General features: G+C 45.7%; 1 protein-coding gene across 2 annotated transcripts; it reads left to right on the top strand.

The window, feature by feature from the left end:
• Positions 1-15,055: 15,055 nt before the first annotated feature.
• Positions 15,056-23,222, top strand: TOR4A (torsin family 4 member A). 2 transcript variants are annotated; one of them, XM_063316159.1, is made up of 2 exons: positions 15,056-15,161; positions 21,703-23,222. In XM_063316159.1, exons 1-2 carry the CDS (start codon positions 15,155-15,157, stop codon positions 22,959-22,961), a joined length of 1,266 nt encoding a protein of 421 aa, XP_063172229.1. In that variant the 5' UTR covers positions 15,056-15,154; the 3' UTR covers positions 22,962-23,222. The 2 variants fall into 2 exon arrangements, with proteins under 2 accessions (XP_063172229.1, XP_063172230.1); XM_063316160.1 differs by having other exon boundaries at positions 15,062-15,209.
• The last annotated feature ends 58 nt before the right edge of the window (positions 23,223-23,280 follow it).

Genomic DNA, 23,280 nt, shown 5'->3' with positions numbered 1-23,280 from the left:
AGATTCTTGAGAGCTCCCCCCAAATCTCAAGGCCCTGGTTCTTGACTCCTAGAAGAATGCATTTAATTCCAAATCCTTTTGCTGACTGTGTCCGTATTCCCATCTTCCTCCAGTCTCAGAGCAATGAGATTGAAATTAATCCCTCTGTGGCAGCTTAAGCCCACAGGCTGCAACCACAGGTTCCATAACGAAACATCTGGATTTGAACACAGATCATACCTTCTATTTGAAAACATACATAGCCCACTTTTTCTCTCTCAGGGTAGGGATGGGCAACATAAAACCAGAAGGTTGCATATGTCCCTGAGCCACTTTCTGGTAGCCTCCTTGCCGAATCCTTTTGACTGAAAATCAGTTACGCATTTTCCCTTCAGTTTTGAGTCAAGAAATACATGAACACCTAAGTAATCCCAATGGGAAAAAACAGTTTTAATAAAATGAATGGAACTTCTCAACTCTATCCCCCAAATCTTTACTTATAGGTATGTCCTGTTTCATGGACACTTCCCCACTTCTTGCTTGGGTTCAAAATGAGCTGCAAAATTGGTTCATCTATTCTAGAAGTAAACAAAAAATAAGCATAGCACTTGGAAGCAGTTAGCATATGTATTGGCAACATCAGCAATTAAAAGCTTCCTTGGAATTTATAGTTTACCCTTCCGTGTTGGATTACAAACTATCCACAATCCAAAAAGCCTAGGGACTTAGGACCACCAATCAGGGTTTTTACTCGGCGAAGACATCTTTCACGTTTGAAGTTGGGGCCCTTCAAGGCCAAAGAGAAGACAATTCACAGCAAGGGAATGATGAATTCTACAGCTCTACAACAACCAGTGTTACTCCCTTGCCTGCAGGAATTCCAGCCATAAGGGCTAGAAATATTTTTGCTCAATTACAGAAATGAAAGCCAAGTTTAATCGATTTGAATCTTGCATCCAGCTATGGAAACAGCATATACACAGCCTAAATTTGGGGTCACCACCACATCCATCTGTAAAAGTGAGTTCACAATACTTTTAAGCAAGTCTCCCAACATCCTAGCACACGCATTCACTCAACACTATATTTGATTAGGTTTAACCTGGGCTTGTTTGTGATGACTCAATGCAGTGGTTTTCAAAGTGTAGTCTGGGGGTCCCCAAGACCCTTTCAGGGGGTCTGTCAAGTCAAATATTTTAAAACATTTCTCAGTTGCAATTTCTAATATAGTACATAAGGGACGCGGTGGAGCTGCGGGTTAAACCGCTGAGCTGCTGAGCTTGCCGATCGGAAGGTCGGCGGTTCGAATCCACGTGACGGGGTGAGCTCCTGTTGCTAGTCCCAGCTCCTGCCAACCTAGCAGTTCGAAAACATGCAAATGTGAGTAGATCAATAGGTACCGCTTCGGCGGGCCGGTAACGGCGTTCCGTGTAGTCATGCCGGCCACATGACCACGGAAGTGTCTATGGACAAACGCCGGCTCTTCGGCTTTGAAACAGAGATGAGCACCACCCCCTAGAGTCGGACACGACTGGACTTAATGTCAAGGGAAACCTTTACTACATATTGATAGAAATAACCCATAAACCAAAGCTCCTGGGGGTCCTCAAACATTTGTAAAGGGGTCCTGTTGGGCTAACACCCACTCCCTTCCAAAGGCACTTTCTCAAGTACTGGTTTAGAAATAGTGATTTCTAATCCATGCATTTTAGCTGGAAAGCACTATACCCTTGATAAAGCAATTATCCAAAATGCATTGGGATTCCAAACAATTATTTTCTACTTGAGACCCTCTCTCTTGTTACTGGAAGGGTCTGCCTTTTCTCCCTTCCAGTTTGCACTATCCCAGCAAATGAGTTAATGGTTGTCTCCAAGTCAGCCTTTCTCAACCTTTTGACCCCAGAGGAACCCTTGAAATATTTTTCAGGCCTGGGGGAACCCCTGCACGTTCAAGCTCAAATACAGGCCAGAAGTTACAAAATGGTTTTATTCATTTCAAGTGTAGGCCTGTATGTATGCATTAACAGTGTTCTTAAACTAAAAATAAAGAATTTATAAACTTACCTCTTCAATGTGAAGTTGCCCAAATTTGAAATACTTTTTTAAATAAATCGGGGTCTCCCAGGGAACCCCTAGTGACCTCTCTTGGAGCCCTGGGGTGCCACGGAACCCTGGTTGAGAAACCCTACTCTAAGTGATATTTCTTTTCCCCATCCATAGCTGGCCACAACAAAGTTCTGAAGTGCAGCTGTCTGGCCTTAACCAAGAACAGAGTAGGGGGTATTGCAAAGAGTGCCACAGTGACAGATCCCTGATCCAGCAGAGGACCCCTATTTGATCCTGTTGACCCTCCATGTCCTAATCTGGATACAAAGGGCATTGAGGGGTCCCAGAAAATCCTGTGGCCGCAGAAGCGTCCAATCAGCAAGCCGTGAAGGCAGCTGCTGATTGGACTGAGCAATTTGAAGAGTTAATACCAAAGAGGGCTTTGCGTGCTAGAAAGAATTCACAAGGATGAGCCACATGAGCGGGTGCACATGCAAGTCTGCGTGTACACACTCCTTGCCCACTGCAGCAAGGGAGCCTTTTCTTCCTGTTCCAGCCCTGGAAAGCCTTCACTGAATCAACTTTCCAGCTCAGCTCAGGGGTGAACAATTGGGTAAGTTTCATAGCAGTCCTAAGCAAAATAATAGCAATTTGCATCACTGGCAATGCTTCTGTCTCCCGTTAGGATCTATCAAGTAAAGGGAGAAAGACTCCCCCGCCCCAGGACTCTTCTATATGTTTCTTCCAAAAATGTACCAGTCATTCCTGTCCCTTTAGTATTTGCATAGACTATAGAATTTTCTTCCTGACCTTCCCTTTTCAATGCTGTCATTAAAACACAGAAGCAGCATTTTCCCAAGCTATTTACTGTCTCAGTGACAAACTGTCTGTGTATGATGAGGCGCTCCCTCAGCATCCTTCCTTCCTAGACAAGGGTTGGTATTTTAAAACATTCTGGTGCAAAATGTGGGCTTCGTCCAAGATCCCATCTTCTCCTGCCTGAATTTGGAGCTGGGCGGCAGAACATCTCTCTCTGGCTAATGGCCAGTCATTTTCATCCTCTTCTCCCTCTATTTCCCATGCTAATTTTCACTATTTACATACATGCTTGCAGAACCTGGCTATTGCTTTAGAAGCAAAAAAGTGCATGCAAAGAGGAAAAGGATTGTAACTCAATTTTGGAAATATTAAAAACACTAAGAGGGAGAGATGGAAGTTGGCAATTTTGTATTCTTCCATGTCTTTTCCGGTTCTTCGTTGCCCCTAAAGAAAAAGAACCTTGTTTCCCCCTCCTTCATTTCCAGTTTGGATTCCTGTTGATTGCCCACAAGGAACTAAGCTGATGTTCTAAACTGAAGCGGTTTGCCAGTTCCTCCTTCCTGGTTCCTCTTAGAGACAGCGTGAAACTCTTTTTAAGCACAGTCCCTTGTTTGCTGACTCTTTTGTTAAAGTGACAAAAAGGATGGTGTGTCGGTGATAACATTCCGTGTCAAAAGAAAGTTGCATCGCTATGTCCCAACTTTATTAATTTTTTTCATATAACAACAATAAAGAAAAAAGAAGAAAAAGAAAAAGTTAGGAAACATATAGATGACTTTTGACTTCTTTTCAACAGATAGTTACATTCTTATTGTCCCTCTTTCCTCTTAAGTATTTTACAAGTCCCTTCATTTAATCCTCATCTTTCTTAGTCTTCAAGTCCGTACATGATCAATTCATCTTTTTCTTCTTTCAGCAAAAAGTCCATATAAGTCTTTCCAAAAAGTTTTTGCTGTTTGTTCTCTGACCAAAACAGCTTCATGATTTCTGCAAATTCTGACATTTTCACAATCCTTCACGGTGGGAATTTCATTGTTCTTCCGCTATGTCCCAACTTTCCAATATACTCTTCAGTCCAGCATAAAAAGAGCTTTTCAGCAACATCCAACCTTCCACCACAAGAAAACTAGAAAACTCACAAACAGGAAGGTACACAAGCTCAGCCTAACACTAGCTATCACAGCTAGGTACCATGGATAATAGGGCTGGGCTTTGCTTCTAACCCAATCTCCAAAAAATGTTTCAGAACGTGCAATGCTGCGTAATGCATCTTTTCCTGGGATTGCACAGTTGCAGGCAGGGGTTACTTTCTCACACTCCAGAACCGTTTGGGAAATCAGATCCCCAAACCCCACAATCCTAAGGGATAGATTTAGCTCCCACAAACTTGCTGCAAATTCACACTTTTCCAAGCCTTCCGTCGGCATTCAAGGTAGGCCCTGAAACAGACCCACAGGAATTCCAGGAATGCTACTTTACAGTGTAGGGTCTATCAAGAGACTCTTGAAAGTTTTCCAAAACTTGCAGTCTCTTTTTAAGGACAGCAAGGCAAGGCAAGGCAAGACAAAGCTGATTTATTTCTGATTCTTTTTCTTGTGCGTTCTACTTTTCCAAGCCTGAGTAACGTTTTCCCGCTCCCAACCCCTTCTCAAGACCAGAGTTAAATTCCTCTACACCATTCAAACTGGAGGCAATGACTGCTCCTTGTGGCAGGGAATTCTGCAGCTTAACTCCACGCTGTGGGAAGAATAATTCTTTCCATCTGCCCTTAATCTCCCATCATTCCCTTTCTTAAAGCAAGCGTAGGCTGTAGAGGGAGAAATCCTGTTTTCTTCCCACTTTTGTTGACATCTGATGTTATAACTCCTGTGTCCCCACCCCACCACCCCACCACTTCCCATTTTTAACACTAGGATGATCCTTGATATTCTTCTCCTTCTCCTGCACAGAGAAATGGTGGGGACCATGTTCTGATTTAGAAGAAGAAATGCTTCCTTCAGCTTCTCCTAAGTCAATAAAGGGCTTAGAAGATCTGCCAGGAAGATGTGAATCTTATCCAAAGCTTGTAAGCTTCCTATGATGTAGCCGTCTAGGAAAGAGGGTGCCTGTTGCTTCCAGTTTGCTTCCTTGGTCTGACTCCCTCTCAACTGCCAATTCAAAATGTCTGGTAGGTACTAGGTAGGTACAGTTCAAAACGTCTGGTAGATTTCCCTCTTCCCTTCTGAGACATGTTTTGTTGCCTGAAGGCTCCTTTCGTCGAGTGTTGTGAAGGAAGCATCTCAAGCAGGAGAAGTTAGTTCTGCAAGCTGAGCTCAGGGAAGTCTCCCAGGTGGATCAATTCAGCTGTCCATCATTGGATGGAGAACAACATGGCTGCCCCATTCGTGTCCTCATCCCAGGATCCGCTAGAGCAGAAGCTGGGAAAAGGACAAGTCCAAGGAGAGCTTGGCTTCAGAAAAGGGACATAGACCTTCTCTAAAGGGTTTGGATTCTTCATTATCACCACTTGAGAAGCCCCAGCAGGAAAAGCCATAGGTGCTTCCCAGCCTGGATGTCCCACTAAAAAGATCACCATGGGTCCCAGCCACACCAACGTGGAACAATTTGCAACCTCCACCATTAACCCAGAAAGATGGTGCTGAGGCATACCTGGTCGTCCTGGAGCAGGTGGCTGAGGTGTGCCATGGCCAAGGCAAGAGCAGGCATCTTGGCTGGCACCAGCCCTTAGCAAAGGGGCCTTTCTGGCTTATTGCTCCCTCCACACCTCAATCAGAAAGATTATGAGAAAGTGAAAGGGGCCATTTTGAACACCTGCACCGTTGCGGTGGAGACCCTACATCAGTGTTTCTCAACCTTGGCAACTTGAAGATGGGTGGACTTCAACTTCCAGAATTCTCCAGCCAGCATGAAAGCAGGTTGGGGAATTCTGGGAGTTAAAGTCCACCCATCTTCAAGTCATCAAGGTTGAGAAACACACCCTATGCCAACATTTCTGGCAGTTCCATTACCTGGAAGCAGAAGATCCCAGGGTAGTGGGTGTCTCCAAGAACTTTGCTGTTGATGGCTGAAACCAGGGAGATGTTCCAAGGAGCAGATTTGTTGGTTCTGGAGCAGTTCCTGACCATCTTGCCCAGGGAAAGATGAACATAGCCTTCAGATGTGTCCTTAAGCCTTGGTGGAAAATTTCCTGCTGAAGAAGCATCAGCAAGCTGGGATTTGGGAGCAAGAGATGAAACATCAAGGCAGAAAGTTTAGTTTCCTGTTTCTATGGGAAGTAAATCAAGATGAGTTTGGGAAAAGTGGCTGCAGATTTTCTAGACTAGAAAACTCTCATGACTTTGGTTACAGAGGCTGTAACCTACATTTCAATTTTTATCCATCTTGTGCTTTTTGATTTCCATACAGTACCAAGGGTGGGAAAACAGGGCCTGCTTTGAGCTAAGCCAACATTCCCCAACTTGATCCTCCCCTCCCACAGTCCTGAGCCAGGCACCTGTCTGGAGGGCACCAAATTGAGGAAGGCGCGTTAAATTATTACATAATTGTTTGCTTTGGGCTGAGTGGGTCATGATGTTCATTTATAAACTATGTTTCAGCAAGCCACAGGGAGCATGCTAGGTAAACCAGCCCTGAGCATAAAGTTTGGGGAAGTGGTTGAAGCATTAAGAGGCACTCAACTTTCTGAGAATAATTGGTTTGCTTAGACCTAGCACTTTGTCGTAGGACCAGACAAGAGAATTGGATTAGAAAGTGCCAATTGCATCAGAAACCAAAACACAGGACTGGTTGCCAGAAGAAAATAAATAAGCAAGAGCACAAAGGCTACAATTTGCTTGGTAAGAAACCCTAGGGAGATTATCTTTTCCTGCATCTTTTCTGGCACAGCTTTTCTTTTCTTCCTGGGTGTTAAAATCCTTGGTATAATGCCCTCCTATAATCTTGCATCCGTTAGGAAGGGAAAGCATTGATCTCAACCTTCCTAAAGCCAAAATCTTTGCAGGATTGCTGCTGGGTTCAGCTAAAATAGATGTGCACCTGAGATTCTCATCAGCAGCTCCTGGTTTTTTTACACACACACACACATGCGCACAGAGTAAATTGTTTTAGTGGGATTTTATTAGAATTTTATTGTATATTTATTGTTTTGTACTGTAAACTGCCCAGAGTCCCTCCAGTTGGAGGAGATGGGCAGTGACAAATTTAATAAATAAATAAATAAAATATCTGTTCAATCACATCTGATTCTCAGAGGCTGCCTGGACAAGTCCCTGCAGTTTTCTTGGCAAGGTTTAAGTGGTTTGCCATTGCCTCCCTCCCAGGGCTGAGAGAAAGTGACTGGCCCAAGGTCACCCCGCTGGCTTCGTGCCTAAGGTGGGACTAGAACTCACGGTGTCCCAGTTTCTAGCCTGATGCCTTTGCCACTACACCAAACTGGCTCTCCTTGTTATAATAGTTGTCCCCAAATTTGATATCTGGGCCTGAAATCCTTGCAGTTCCATTTGCAATACATTTGACTGGAAACTTTTGATCATTGAGCTTTGATAATGGGAGCCAAATATGTGTATTGCTTATATAAATATTTACTCTTTAGTGTTTCACAATATTTATAGTTGGAGCGGCATTTGATGTTTCGAAGTCTATGTTAGATTACAATCACGTTTATATCTGAGAGGGCATAAGATTGTCATATTGTGGAGACAGAATTTTACCAGCATCTGTCTTATAAGGAATGTATGTGCTCAGCTAACTGTGTAAGCTGTAATTGTCAAGGAAAATAACAGCTTCCTTGTCTCAAGAGCTTCAAGGCTCTCCTGGGGGATAAGGATGCCTAAGAATAAGGTGGAATATGAGGGAGGCTGACAAGTCATGATAGATATAAGTTGGGAGATGGCACGAATGGAAGATAAGGGAACACAAACCAGAACCAGTAGAAGATAATACAAGAACGCAAGCATACGCATATGGGGGATATCTTGTCCGAAAGTAACCGGACAGGTAATTGTAATGTTAAATTCTCCTCCCACTATTAGATCATTCCACTCCCAAAGGAGAGGCCAAGATGGAATTTTACACCTGAAGGAGGGGAGAAATCCCTAAATGGTGATGGGTGTAGATGAAGTGTATAGATAACACAGAGAACACAAATGTATGCGTGCCTATGTACCCTGTGACAGAAATTGCCCAGTAATAATTTTATGCTTGTAACTGTATCTTATGGATAATGGTATAAAAGATGCTGTCTACTAACACAAAGGGCTCTCCTTTTCAGAGGAGAGACCCCCTTGTTACTTGAGCGCTCAAATAAAAGGGTTATCCTATTTCTCGCTTGGTGTGTTTATTGGGACCCATACCAGGTTTAAAGGAGTCCGGTCCTAAGCCGTGATTTGCGGCCCTTCAATATTAGACAATATTTATTTATTGGTTTGTCAGATTTTATCACTGCCCATCTCCCCACAAGGAGGGACTCTTTGTATCGAATGTGTGCAATTTCACTATGTTTTATCCTCAGCTTACAACCTGTTTAAGAGTTCATAAATGCAACAGCAATATTTAGTGTTTGACCGTGTTTACTGTATGATACTGGATAGTGTACAATCACTGAGCATTTTTGTTTGACACCAGTCAGCATTAAAATAATTAAAAGATGCTGACAGGTTTAAAGCGTTCATGTTTTTAATTTTATACATTTCCTTTTCCTCTGCAAATCTCTGTTTCCTTTTCAGAGCAGGCAGCCAGCCCTGAGCGCTTTCTGCTGGCCCCCAATTTTTTTGCTGATCCCAACAGCTAAAAATCAGCAGCAGGAAACATAAATGTGAACTGTACCATTGATCTGACATTGCTTTTAAACTCAAGTCCCATTCAAGTAGAGCTGAGCTCCTGCTGATGTCATGGACACATCCATTTTTTTTTTCTTTGTACCAGGTAGATTTCTGTTGCCTTTTCCCAGGAAGTTTCTTAAACTTCTCAAGCTGGCCTATAATCCTGCAATTCGTGATGGTCTCCCAATCATGTACTGCTGAGCTTTGTTCAAGCTCAGCTGAATTTATTACAAGCAGCTGAGCCTCACCTTAAATTCCCCCTCCACTTTAAATCCAGGAAAAAAATCCTGCAGTTTATAGTCCCGCATATGTTGCGTCAACATCCCAGTCGTTGCCCCCATCTCAAAATGGTAGTCTTACCCATCACCACCAAAACAGGACCTTCCTGTAGTTTTCAAAACTAAACTCAACATACATTGTTATTTTCTTTGAGCAGTCAGGGCAATGATCTCCAATGGAGAAGGGCAAACACCCTTGAGAGAGGATTGCCCAATGCCTTCACGACAGGCATGTACTCTCCAGCTGAGATTAACAAAGGATTTGCCCAAAAGTTGCATAAAGCTCTTCTGCTTTCCTTCATGAAACAGGACACTCTAAGACTGAGGATGTCAAGTTCAAATCTTGGACTCTCCAGTTTCAAATGTAGAAAGCCGGCTGGGCAACCTTGGGCCAGTCCCCCTCTCTCAGTCCAACCCACCTCACAGGGTTGTTGTTGTGGGGAAAATAGGAGGAGGGATGTTAGGGATGTTTCCCGCCTTGAGTTATTTATAAAAATAAAATAAAAGATAAAAAAGAAAGAAAGAAAATGTTGATGTGCAAACTTCAGAAAATCAGTCCTTGACTACAGATAGTCCTTGCTTAACAACAGTTTGTTTAGTGATGGTTCAGACTTATGACAGTGCTGGAAAAACCGACTTATGACTGGTCCTCACACTTATGATTGTCACAGCATCCCTGCAGTCACTTGATTACAATTTGGGCACTTGGCAACCTGTTCACATTTATGACCATTGCAGCAGCCTGTGATCAGCTGGTCACCATTTTTGACCTTCCCAGTGGCTTCTGGCAAGCAAAATCAGTGGGGAACCATGTGATTCACTTAATGACCACATGGTTCCCTTAATGACTGTGATGATTCATTTAATACCTGCTGCAAAAAAGGTCATAAAATCAGGTCAGGTTTGCTTAATGACCGCTTCGCTTAGTAACCAAAATTCTGGTCCCAATTGTGGTTGTTAAGAGAGGACTACCTGTACTGATCAGGTAGAGGAATAACCTAACCTTGTATAAGATAACTTCTTATGCTCTAGGATAGTGGAAATTATGCAAAGTAACTTTTTTACGGAGCAAAACAGCCCTTGCCGTGTGTTTATCCTTTGGACGGGGTTCTATATTTCTCTTTTCTCTGCAGTGTCTTCCTAAACTGTTCAAAAGATGCAGGTTTAAGGAAAAAGTACTATGGACGATAAAATTATAAAAAGTATCCTTAGCTACGGAAGGTGTTAGAGATGAGCATCACCCTTTGGACCTGCTTACGGAAGCCTGCTATGTTCCTTAGATTTCTCACCTTCTCAGGTTGCTCTTGCATCCAGCTCAGATACTGCAGGGCATCATTCATCAAAGCAGTTTCCAGCAGTGAGCATAGGGGAAATCCCCCCCTCTGGAAGGCTGCTGCCAAATATTTTTCCAGTGGTAGGCACAATAAGCCTGACTTAGACTGAAAGACGGGATGCAAATGATTGTAACCAGAGAGCATTGCAAAAGGAAGAATTTCAGCACGTAGATTTTTCCCTCTTGGTCTCCAGCTTGATAATGGCATTTACACAAATCCTTCCCCTTCTCCATCCCTGTCCTTTGCACTAAAATCCCAGGACAAGAATCCACAATGAATATTTGCCAGAAAGCTTCCTTTCCCTCCTTCATCCCTTTACCAACCTTCCTTCCCCTTCCCCTTCCCTGCAGCTAAAATCTGTGATGGAACGTGAGGGAGGAGGGAAGAGATGCAGCCAAGGTAACGATCAGATAAAAGAGAAAGGAGCCCACCGCGGAGTAACGGCCAGAGGAACAAACTTAGGAAGGGCCTTCCCTAACTACTCAGGCAGTAGATAGGGAGGATGGAAGATTAGTCCTTTCAGACTTACAAGATTCTGTTAACGTAGCCTTACAATAAAGTAGAATTAGCTCATCTGATCAAGTTTCCTGTCTGGTCTACCTGGGAGGGGGGACATCAGTCTAGCAAGGCTGAAAGTACAAATCTCCTGCCCTCCCTTTTTACTGCCTGAGTAGTTCGGGAGGGCCCTTCCTAAGTTTCTTCCTCTGGCCGTTACTCTGCGGGGGGGCTCCTTTCTCTTTTATCTGATCACGCATCTCTTCCCCCCCAGCCCCGTCTTCCAAGGCCACCCTCACAATCCATCACAAAATCTCAGGCCGAGAATCCACAATGAGTGTTCGCCAGGAAACCAAAGTCACAGGGGCGCCTATGCTTTTAACCCAGCTGTATGGTGGCTTGTTTAGTTCCCCAGATTCTTGCCCTGGGCAGGGATTGGACTGGAAGACCTCCAAAGTCCCTTCCCACCCTAGAATTCTCAGATTGGATATACATGGTGTTGCAGCACGCGACCCACTCTAGTTCAGGATCCCTACTAGGATTTTAGCGCTTCCTGAATCAATTCAGTCCCATCTGAGCTGGTTTTATATATCACTACCCCTACATTTTTTTTTTTTTTAAAGAAATGGATGAGACCTTTCAGCAAACTTTGATTTTTGCCAATCACTCCCTTGCCCTTTGGGCTGCAGAAATCCAGACACCTGAAGAGTTGGGTTTGTTACAAGTCCTCACCAGCCCTCCAGATGTTGTGGGCTACAACTGCCATCATCCCCAGCAGTCCTAAGGCACCAGTATCAAGTGGAAGTGGTGGAGAGATTTAACACTTTTTTTTTAGAAGGGTGATGAAGGCGGCAGTGAATGGAGCAGATATTTTTTTTCCTCCTAGATTTCACATCCACCTGACCTGTAAGAGTTGGAAACCACATGTCCCACTTTCAAGGAACCCATTCCAAGGGGCTCTGGAGGGACCCCCAAAAGAAGCTTTGAAGGGTCTCAGATATACTTGATCGCCTCTAAAATTGCATGTTCCAATTTCTCTCATGCTCTGCATTTTGTCATTCTTTTTCTCTTCCCTCTTGACCTTTACCTATGCAAAAGGGGGAACGTATCTGTCCATTGTTGAAGCTCCCCCAGTGAATTTGCATGCTGCTATCTCCAGGGCCGACAGGGCTGGAAGGCTGGAAGAGCCAGCACAGCCCAAAAATAAACAAATGTTTGTCCCACAAGGCACGCTGAGGAACATCATAGATGGAGCTGCGCCCCCTGGATAGAGGAGACCCTTCCACTGGTGAGCGAGCAGGGGCTCTTCAGAAAGGTTCAGCTTCAAAGGGTGACGGGAGGGGAACCTCAACCAGTTCAGAAAGTTGGCACCCCTTGGATCCAACTGCTGGCTCTCTTTTTTCTCTTATCAGGAGGCAAAATTATGGGACTTGGACTTGGGAACGTGTGTGTGGAGACTTGGGATCTCAACGCTAAGAACTTAGGTGGTGGCTTTGAGATCACTTCTTTCTTGCCCAGCTTAGCTTTGATGTTCAGAATGACGGTTGATTTCAACCACTGGGTTGAGCTGTATAAGGTTGTTGACTGGGTTGACACACTGCATTATGCGCAAAGGAGATGTGCAGATCAGACCAATATGAGGATAGAAATCAGTGAGGAGGAGGAGGAGGAGGGATGATGATGATGGAGAAGGAGGAAGATGAGGAGTAGGAGGGTTGATGATGATAGAAGGAGGAAGAAAAGGAACCACCACAGCAACACAAGCTGTCTGACAGGTTGCCTTTATAACAACATTCAGCTACGTGCATATTAAATCATGACCTGTCAGGCTTCACCTGTTAGATTTCTATTTGCTAGTTTTATCCTTTGTTTTCCGAAGTCCAGCGAGGCTTCCTCTTTTCCTTGCCTTTTCCCCTTTTCCATCAGAGCATTCTGCTTCTACCTCCTACCAGCCCGATTAGCTGGTTCTCTGGTAGGATTGCCAACTTCTCCATTTCCTCCTATAGCCCTGTCTTTAATGGAGGGATGACCTATTGATTTGTGGGGCACCACAATCCAAGGATCTTTTGCACAATGGCACAGGGAAGCGTGGAAAAAAAACTCTAGTCTTTTTGGTAGCAGAGCGGTCGATGAAGCACCTCCTGACGGGCAAATTCTGAAGGCCCACCCAGATATCCCAAGAGAATCCACCAGCCCTTTGTTGTTTATTCATTCAGTCGTTTCCGACTCTTCGTGACTTCATGGACCAGCCCACGCCAGAGCTTCCTGGCAGTCATCGCCACCCCCAGCTCCCCCAGGGACGAGTCCGTCACCTCTAGAATATCATCCATCCATCTTGCCCTTGGTCGGCCCCTCTTCCTTTTGCCCTCCACTCTCCCCAGCATCAGCATCTTCTCCAGGGTGTCCTGTCTTCTCATTATGTGGCCAAAGTATTTCAGTTTTGCCTTTAATACCATTCCCTCAAGTGAGCAGACTGGCTTTATTTCCTGGAGGATGGACTGGTTTGATCTTCTGGCAGTCCAAGGCACTCTCAGGATTTTCCTCCAACACCACAGTCCAAAAGCATTGATCTTCCTTCATTCAGCCTTCCTTATGGTCCAGCTCTCGCAGCCATATGTTACTACGGGGAACACCATTGCTTTAACTACCACCAGCCCTTGGTTCCAATTAATTGGTTGGTTGATTATGTGCCATCAAGTCAGTGTCAGTTCCTGGCAACCACATAGACTTTCTCAAGGACAATCTGTCCCCAACATGGCCCTTCTGATCTTCCCATGGGGCTCACATCACTGCTGCAACTGAGTCCATCCACCTTGCTGCTGGCCTTTCTTCTCTTTCATTCCACATTTCTCATGCACTAGGGCCTTCTCCAGAGAGCTGGGTCTTCACCTAATGTTGGTTCCAGTATGTTTTAATAGGAGGAAGTTTTTCCTAACCTTCAACTAGGATCTGCCTGTCCTTTTGCCTCACACCAGTCATTCTCATCTTTCCCTTTGGGACCATACAAAAATTTGATGGCTTTCTTCCATGTGTCTTTCCTTGGTTTCTTTCTGCCCACCATCATCTATAATCTTCCATACGAGATTGGTAAGCACTGACCATACTGCTCACTTCCTGGTGGTCTCCTATCCAAAGCATAACAGAAGCAGAAATACAACACAATTTTCCCAGTTAGGGAAGACTGAGACCCAATAGGTTGTGTGCTTGCAGCTTTGTCTGCCGCCCACAGAGGTCACACTAACTCTTTCTGGAGAGTCTATCTTGAAATGGATGGTCTTTCCTAAGAGGATAAGCCGTTCAAGAGCACGGGGTGGTCCTTTGGATGCTGCCCAACTATGGCCCCCAGCTTCCCTAGCCCCACGTTGGCTAGAACTGTGGGTAGTTGAAGTTTGGTAAGATTTGGAAAGGGGCCACCATGTCTCCACTGCAAAACGATCTTTCTTGAGAATCCTTCAAGTAGAAGACAAATTCTAGAAAGATGTGAACTAAGTTGACCTCCTCTGCGTTGGAAGGACTCTTCTGGTCCAGATGGGCTGAATTCGTCAGGGCTAGGATCTTCAGCAGGTCAGGCACAACGAATACTCGGACGAGACCATCGGGTCATCCAGAGGGTTAGGCTACATTGGGAAGGGAGGCATCGGGGAGGCCAGCAAAGCCAACAGAATTGCACGGATGGGTCTCAAGTCCCCAGGAGCAGAACCGAATGGAAAGGGAGTTGACCATCACTTGGGCTCAGCATATTTGTGCTTGCTTGCCACCTGAGATAGCCGCTCTGGTGCTGCAGAGGAGAACAAATTCCGTCCATCCGCCTGACCTCCAGGCATCAGGGAAAATGGCTTCTGCCTGCTGCAGGAATGTTCTCATCTTCATTCTGGACCAAACACATTCCTTGGCTCCCTTTCAACCGCCCCTTCACCTCTCTCTGACCCAAGACTCGCCGCCCAATGTCCGATCCACGGCGTCATCAGAATTGAGTTTCCTGTGCAGCCTGGACGCAGCCAATGAAGAGGGCTATTGGCAAAGGGGATGTGTGTGTGTGTAAGTGGAACTTCTGTCGCAACAGACGGAGCTGTAAGTCAGCCCGCAGGCCGGCAGCCAAACCCAGCTGCAGCACAGCCGAGATAAGACCTCCAGTGGGTGTGTGCGTGCCTGAAGAAGGAAGCACGAGGAGGAAGGCAGAGCCTCCTCCCCAGCGTGCTATTTTCCTCCGTCTTTCTTTCTTACATGCGCGCCAAAGCAGGTCACAGTCCCTCTGCGCCAACAACTGTCCTCTCCTGAGCCGCCTGTGGCCGTGTGCCTGAAGCCGAGCATTGAGCAATGGGATCGGAGGTGTTCTTATGCAGAAGGGAAGGACCTTCCCTGCCAGTGAAGCTCCTGAGAGCAAATGCTTGGTAACGTCTTTCTCTCTATCCGTGAGGTTGTCTGGAGTGGACTCTAAGGTCAGCAGTGAATGGAAAGGGAAGGATTATGGTTAGAAGACCGCAGCTTGGCCAAGACACAGCCTTGTTCGCTTTAGGAAGTATTCTCTTGCAGAAATAAGCTGGGGTTTTAAATATTTCACTTTTTGGCAACCCAAAAAAGAAAGCGGGGGGGGGGGAATTAACCACTAGCTCCTGTTCTGCAGATCTGCTTATGGATCACAGTGCACAGGAGCAAAGGCTGGTGGAAAAGATGGCGCCCTCATAGACAGCCACCAACCTTGATGTCATGGAGTGGGATGCGCCAGGAAGTTTAGGGATGTTTCGGAAAGATCATTACTAATATTTGGGATGGATTCTGTCTACCCTTTGGCTGACATGGAGGTGTCTTCTGTTCCTGTTCTGGTTTTCTGCTGAAATTTATCAAGTTGTTTTAACTTAGGGTTGCGTGGCTTGAACTGTTGAATTGTTGAGCTGAATTGTTGAATCACGTGGTTCAACAATTTCTGGTGGCCACCGAAGAGGGTTTGGGGGCTGCATGCAGTTTGTGGATTGGGGGTGGCCAGCCCTTTTTTGAGGGAATGAAGTGACTGTGATGCCGAATTGCCACATTTCCTCCCATTAACTGAAGGAAATGATGGAAATGTTTGCAACCTTTAGAGGGGACCCTGAATTTGGGAACCCTTAGAGTTGAGTTAGAGTTGGCTTCTTAAAGTTTCCTTTTTCTTTCAAGGAAAGAAACGGAGAAGAGCCGACATGTATTGGAGATAAGGTTTCCAAATGATCTCAAAAGCTCTGCTCCTGCCCCTTAAATAGCTGCAAAAATCAGTCAAATTTGGCAGGGATTTTTCCCTAAGAAAGATCCTCACCTGTTTATATCAGCAGATGCATCTATGGCTAAAGGCATAACGACAGGGATGAACTGAAAACCAGTGCTTCTCTTGAAGAGCACTTTGTAGTTTCACAATAAGCTGGAAAATAACAAATTAAGCCTTTTTGTCCCTCTGTGGTGGGAGAGGCAGGTGGTGTCACCTCATCAGCTGATAACAAATGCTGAAAATTGCTACTGTCCCTCTTTGAGGCTGAAATGGATTCTTTGGAACAGGATGTGCTGCTAGACCACATTGTGAACGGGTTCTTTGGAAATAGGGAGGCGGGAAAATACTGATAACCTTTCGAATCACCATTGTTTCCCTTCAAAGAGTGCTGTGTAATTTCACAGTAAGATGGAAATTAACAAATTAAGCCTTTTCCCCCGTGGTGGAAAAGGTAGGTGGCGTCACCTCATTAGCTGACAACAAATGCTGAACTTTGTTCCTGGAGCATTTCCCCAGTGAAATTGATTCTTTAGAATTCCGCAGCAGCGCAAGCAGCTAGACCACATTGTGAAAGGACCAACCAGTGACCCAATTGTCTGTTATAATTCTACCAACTGTTTTTCCACATTGTGAGTTCCAGGAAAAGCTTGTAATCTTTTCCACAGTCCTGTTCGCTCTTTAACTTCCCTAGGCCAGAAAAAGCACCCACTGCTTTACTGGGGCTTGTAAAGCTGCTGTGAAAAGGACAAGAATGGGGTCAGGAAAGATAAGCTAGCAACCCAAATTTTAGGTTTAGAGTTTTTCTGCTTCTTTGTGGCAATGACTCAACATTTCCAATATCCACAAGACCCATGAAGGGTTGATCCCTTTCTGGCCAAAGATATGAGGGGGAAAATCGCAGGAAATGACCTTATGAAAACAAACGTACATAGTAGAACTTCAGCCTAATCCACAAGGCTCGAAGTCTTCACATCTGGGGGGAAAAAAAAACATGCTTGCAATCAGGCAGGACCCATAAAAAAAATCAGCACCGGCGGAGATCTCAGGTCCTGCAAACCAGGTGAAAGGAAGAATCAGAAATGGCAAAAGAACAAGCAATCTGGGGGAGGGGGGGAACGCCAGCAAAATGGAAATCAATTGGAGCAATTGCATTTTTGTAGGCAAACGAAACACGCACATCCACCCCGCAAAACCTGGCTTTTTACCAAGGTGCTGGGATGTGTTGGGATGGGATGGAATGAAGGTGATTGGATCTTGCTGCAGGGCATCCTCAGGGGGTGCTTAAGGTGCCAAGTTGTTGTTGGATCATTTTATGGTTGTTTTATAGTTACTGATTTTCCTGTTGTTGTGAGCCGCCCAGAGATGTTTAAGGTGGGCGGCCGTATAAATCTTTCCCATTAATAAAATAAATACATTTGCAAGCCGGCCCACCTTTGAGGCGGCGAAATCGAAACCTATCCTAGTCCCTTTCTCCTTCTGTACCAACAGGCTTCTGGCTCCCAGCACTGGGGTGTTCGAGGTTGCAAGGCTGGAATGAGATCTAACTAGTTCGCCTAGCTCTTACACCCCGCCAGGAATCAACATTAGTAATTATTCCAGACAGCATTCTTAGCAGAAAATTGCAAGATGCAATCTGTGCCTTAGATCGACACGTGCTTTCTCTGGCCTGTCAGCATGACCCAGGTCTGTGCAAGGCTGTTTGCACAAGTCTGTGCATTTCCTGAGCAATTGGTTTGGTTGGAGCCTGCCCACTTATGGCTTGGGGTGATGAACGGGAATGCCAAAAGACAGGGATCCTGCACTCCGCTGTGAGTTGGCATGAATGGCAAGCTCAGTCCTGAGTAGCTGCTCCATCTGGACCCCCCCTCAGATCAAAGCAGGCGGCACCTCATGCAGAGGCACAACAGGGAGCTTCGTCAGAAGACAAGCCCTTCCAGAATATCCCTTAAAGGAATGGGGTGGCCTCACCACTTTCACCCCATGGTCTGTTGCCCCAAAACGGGTCCTGCTAGAGGTTTCACGGAAGCGTACCCGGAAACCACCTCTTGGCGATGCAAGCATTTGAGAATCAGGGTTCAGCTGCCTCTGACTATGGAGGTTCTGTTGTGACTTGCTGTTGCCAGTGGCCTCTGATTCAAATCTGTGAATTTGCCCGAACCAGGCATTTAAGAAGCTACTGGCTCATGTTGCGTCTTGTGGCAGAGAGTACCTCCCACTCAGCTGTGTGGCAGGAAGAAAGAACTCCTTTTTCATCGTTCCCAAATCACCGCCTCTCAGTTCCAACGTTTTAGTGGCATTTTTGCCACCTTGGAAAGAGAAAATACGGTGTTTTCTTTCTATTGATCCTTCCGTGTTCCATTTACTGTCCTAGATCAAACAGAGGAGCAAGCTCTCGTACAATTTTGCGAGCTTTGCAGGGCCTGAAGGGCACGGTGAAAACAGTCCTTGTACCCATTCAGTGCTTTCCTCCTAACAGGAACAGAAAACGTCTTTGGCGACTCAGGACTAAAAACGGGTGGGAACCTTCATTGAGAAGCGTCCAAATGTCTAGTAGAGCAGACGTGAACTTTGCAGGCTCAGACTGAAACGTTGGCGTAATCATCCTTCTGTTTCTTTGGAAATCATGAGGGCAGGATGAAAGAAGAAACCTTTCCCCTCTTTGGCTGGCATTAGCATCCTTTATTTCTCTTTGGGACGTGGGGTGCAAAAAATTCTGCTGTTGCTTTGGCGTTGCTTGTGTCAGCCCTGTTGTTTCAGAGGAAAGAGACTGTGCTTTTCAAATGACCAGCAGAGGAAAAGAGAATTTCAGTTCAATTCTCATGGGTAGAGCGGGGTGTTCTTGCAATTATTGAGGAGGGGGCGAGGGGCATCTGGGTGGTTGTCCTGATTTTTCTTGCCCTGTCCTCTCTCCAGCCATCTGCAGCCTCCCTGGCTTCCCTCCCTTCCATTCAGTCCAAAGAGGAGACCATAGGATAGAGCTCCTTCCGTGAGGCCTCTTCAGAGGAAGAAGAGTGAGCAGCCAGGGAGCCTGCAGAGTGAGAGATGGGGAACAGACAATCCTCTTTCCAGCCCTTTGCAGACTCCCTGGCTGCCCACTCTTCCATTCAATCCCAAGGGGAGACCTCAGGTCAGAAATCCTCTTGTTGGACCCTCTTGAGATTCAGAAGAGGAGGAGCCAGGGAGGCCACAGAGCGATAGAGAGATGGAGAAGAGAGTCTGCAGACTCCTTGACTTCCCACCCTTCCATTCAATCCCAAGGAGAGACTTCAAGGGGCAGCTCTGCCGAGGGGGCTTCTCAGAAGGGGAAGTGAGAGTAGCCAGGGAGGCGGCAAAGGGTTGAGAAATGGGAACAGACAATCCTCTCTCCAGCCCTCTGCAGCCTCTCTGGCTTCCCACACTTCCTTCAGTCCCAAGGGGAGACTTCAGAGTACAGCCCGGCTAAGGGGCCTTTCCCAGATGGGGCAGCCAGGGAGGCTACAGAAGGTTGAGAGTTGGAGAGCAGAAATCTTCTCTCCAGCCTTCTGCAGCCTCCCAGATTTTCCATTCAATCCCAAAGGAAGATAGAAAATATAATGGTTAAATTCCTTCCATGGGGCTTTTTCAGACTTGGCAACATAAGCAGCCAAGGAGGGGTCTGAAGGAGGGAGGAAGGGTTCACAGAAAACAACCCCACCAATGTTGATGCCCACCACCCCCTCCAGCAAGAAAGTCAGCTGAGAAAGATCGCAAGAGGAATCCCAAAGAAATTGGATCCTGAGAATAAGATAGGAAAACAGATGCCCATCTTGCAGGAGGAGAACTTCTGAAAAACTGCAAAGCGGATACCAGCACTGCACGAATGTTGGTCTTAGCGTCAAGCTAATCACCGAGCTACCATATCTGGGCTGCAGAAATACAGATGACCACTAGATGGCAGTGAAGACCACTGAATGTTCATCCAGATGTTTGCAGCCCACACCCAGTTAGGTCTGTGTTATGGGAACTTAGGGACATGAGAAAGTCTTCCTGTTATTGCTAGCCTCCAGGTGGTGCTACTGTACAAGGTACATCTTGTTTGAAAAAGAGGTGGCACCTCCCAGGCCCATGTTGGAAGAGAGGCTTCAGCAGGAACGACCAACTTCTGAGATTGTTCCCTGCCCACAAATTTGAAAAATCACACAGGGGTGGTGGGCAGAAATGGTATAATCCTTTCCATCCAGTTGGTATTCCGAAGTCAGCAGTTCCATTAATTAGTAGCACAATCTGCTACAAATGAAGTCCAAATCCCCCCTTTTGTCTATTGTGAGACATACATTAATAACAAGCATAAACAGTGGGACTCTAGAAGCACGGTCCTTAAAGGAGGCTTCCCGTTGTGTCTCTGTCTGCTTTGCCGTTCTAGCTTGTTATCAGACAGTCCTCAGGAAGAACAAGTCTTTTTGAGAGAGGGTAAAATAGAAATGTATCTATAACTGCTGGTCAAGAAGATCAGAAGCCACTTCTTTAGAATGTTTCTTTTCTGTTGTTCTGTTTTTCTTTTTCACTCTTTCACTTTTCTTTCTTATTCTCTAATTTAAAATGCGTACTGTTTTTAATTCTGCTGAACAATTTCTTTGATAAAAAAACTGTTTGAAAAAAAAAGGGAAGGATAAGTCATTTTGCCGTTTTCTCAGCATCAGTTATAAATGAGGTATTTTGTTGTTCTCACATCACGTAAGAAACAGGAAAAGCCGTTTGCTCTTGAAAGGGTCTGCCTGTTGAGGCTGAAATACCACAGTGCAGGAATGGCAGTGACAGAATTTGCAAAAATGGCAGAATTGACTTGCTTAAGGAGAAGAGTACCACAAGTACATTTATTAGTGATTGGAAACCCTTTATGGACTTGGTGACCTATGGGTTTGATGATTAGAAAGGGCAGAATATGGGAAGAAGAGAATTAGGATGTAATCTTAAAGAGGGAGGATAGATGATAAATCCATTTGTAACCGCTGTAAAGACGACTGGAAGCTGCTTCTTTAAATAGAGGAAAAGAAAAAATAGACACTGTCTTTTTTCACTTCCTTGTTTTACATATTTCTTCACTCTTTTTCTTTTCTATAAATTTAAGCTGTACATTTGTCTTTTATTATTGTAAAACTTCCTTTAATAAAAAAGGAAGGAAGGGAGAGAGAAAGGAGGGAGGGAGGAAAGGAGGGAGGGAGTCTGCCTGCTGTAGCTGTGTATGCTTTCCTATCTAGCCTGCAATCCATTGCCCTTTGCTGAGGACAAGTCATTTAACTGTTTTCCTAGCATTCTGCCTGAATGAAGTGCCCAGTTGCTTTCCTGAGAAAAGAAATGCAGCAAACTCCACACACTCGTGAAAGAGGCGGCCGGCAGCTTGCTCCTCTCTGCCCGAGTCAGCGTTCTGAGCAGACCTCCTTCCAACAGGACAGTCCCAAAGCACAGAATCAAGTCCTTTCCTTTTGAAATTAGCATTTTTACACATATTCCTCCAGCCTTCATCTCTGAAAAACACCATGTGCCAAGGGATAGGGAAAAGACCTGACTGATTGCCCCATTTTAAGGTGAACACCATCTTTCATCCCAAGAGCTCCTCATGCAAAGTCGTGTTAGCCTTGCAACGACTTGCTCAGACAGCTTGGTTGGTGGCTGAGCAGGACGTTCCTAACTCACTGCTCCCATAACTTGTTTTTCCTTGTTCCCTTTGCTCTTCACAGAAAAGGCTGATCCTCAGGAAGAAGTCAAGATGGAAGGCCGGAAGTCCCCTTTGAAAAGCCCCCAGAAGCTTTCTCTGCTGTTTTCCCCGATGCGGGCCGCGATTCGTCTGCGGAGGACAGCCCACATGCTGAAAAAGGGGTTCTTGCCTGGGGACCCTCAAGTCAAAATTCTCCAGAGGCAGCTTTCCTTGGGCAAACCCAAATTCGGCGGTGCCTCCAACCAAGCTACTTTGAACAACTCCCAGTATTTTACTTTTGACCCCTCAACCCCGCTCCCTCTGACCAAGCCCAGCCGAAAGAAAAAGATGACAAGGAACCGCCGAGTGCTGTATCCAGAAAGCTCCAAAAAATACCTCCCAACTGAGCACAAGAGCAAAGCAAAGCGATTTCTCCTCTTGCTCATTGCCATCATTTGCTTCCAGATCCTCAACGCCATTGAGAACTTGGACGATAACCTCATGAAATACGACCTGGATGGGTTGGAGAAGACCATGGCCCGGGAGGTTTTTGGGCAGCCCTTTGTAATTGAAAGGGTCATGGGACTGCTGAAAGATTACTTGGCCACCCACGTCCATAACAAACCTTTGGTGATCTCCTTCAATGGCCCAAGTGGAGTTGGGAAGAGCCACATCGGTTGGCTTCTAGCTAAGCACTTCCGGTCCATCATGGGACCCCACTCCGTGCTCCACTACTTCATGAAGCATCACTGCCCGGATGGAGCATCTGTCTCCATGTGCCAATTGGAGTTATCAGAGACAGTTGGAGACATGGTGGCCCAAGCTGAAATCGAGGAAATCATCCCAGTGTTTATTCTGGATGAGGTGGAGTTCATGCCCGAAGCTCTGCTGGAGACACTTGGTGGGTTTTTCCAGACAAACCAAACCAACAAGTACCTCAATGCTGTGTACATCCTCATCAGCAACCTGGGGGGTGAGGAGATCACAGATCACTTTCTCCAGAATGTCTCCAGTGACCCGTTGCACCCCCAGAGGAAAATGGAAGAGCTTCAGAGCGTTCTTTGCCCCATCCTGAGTCATGTCCACCCTCTCTGGACAGGGGCGGAGATCGTTCCATTTGGGTTGTTGGAGAAAACCCACATCTTGAGCTGCTTCTATGAGGAGATGATGAGTGAAGGGATTTACCCAGATCCAAGTCACATGGAACGCTTGGCTGGCCAACTCAGCTATTACAAACAGGCAGGGCAGGAATTTGGAATAACTGGTTGTAAACAGGTGGTAGCCAAAGTCAATCTCCTATAAGGACAGAGCGCAGATCTCCATGTCTCCCACTTGGAACTCTCCTATATTTTCCTCACTTTGGCTGTCTATGTCTTCAGGGATATGGATAAGGGACAGCACCATATTTGTGTGGAGTTAAGTTATGGGTACGGTGACATGGGACTGGACCAAGATTCCAAAGCTTACTTTCCAAAAAAGGGGGCGTGGCTGTAGGTGGAAAGGGCAAGGTTAAGAGGGTGTGGTTAAATCAGAATGGGTGGGACTTCAAGAGCGATTAATAGATGGCCCTTCCCTCTCTCCCCTCATTCAAACATTCTTTGCCCAAACCACCTGGCAGATT

This window comes from Candoia aspera, chromosome 16 (genome assembly GCF_035149785.1).
Source record: "Candoia aspera isolate rCanAsp1 chromosome 16, rCanAsp1.hap2, whole genome shotgun sequence".
Lineage (NCBI taxonomy): Eukaryota > Metazoa > Chordata > Lepidosauria > Squamata > Boidae > Candoia > Candoia aspera.
This window is presented reverse-complemented; position numbering and strand designations above follow the sequence as displayed.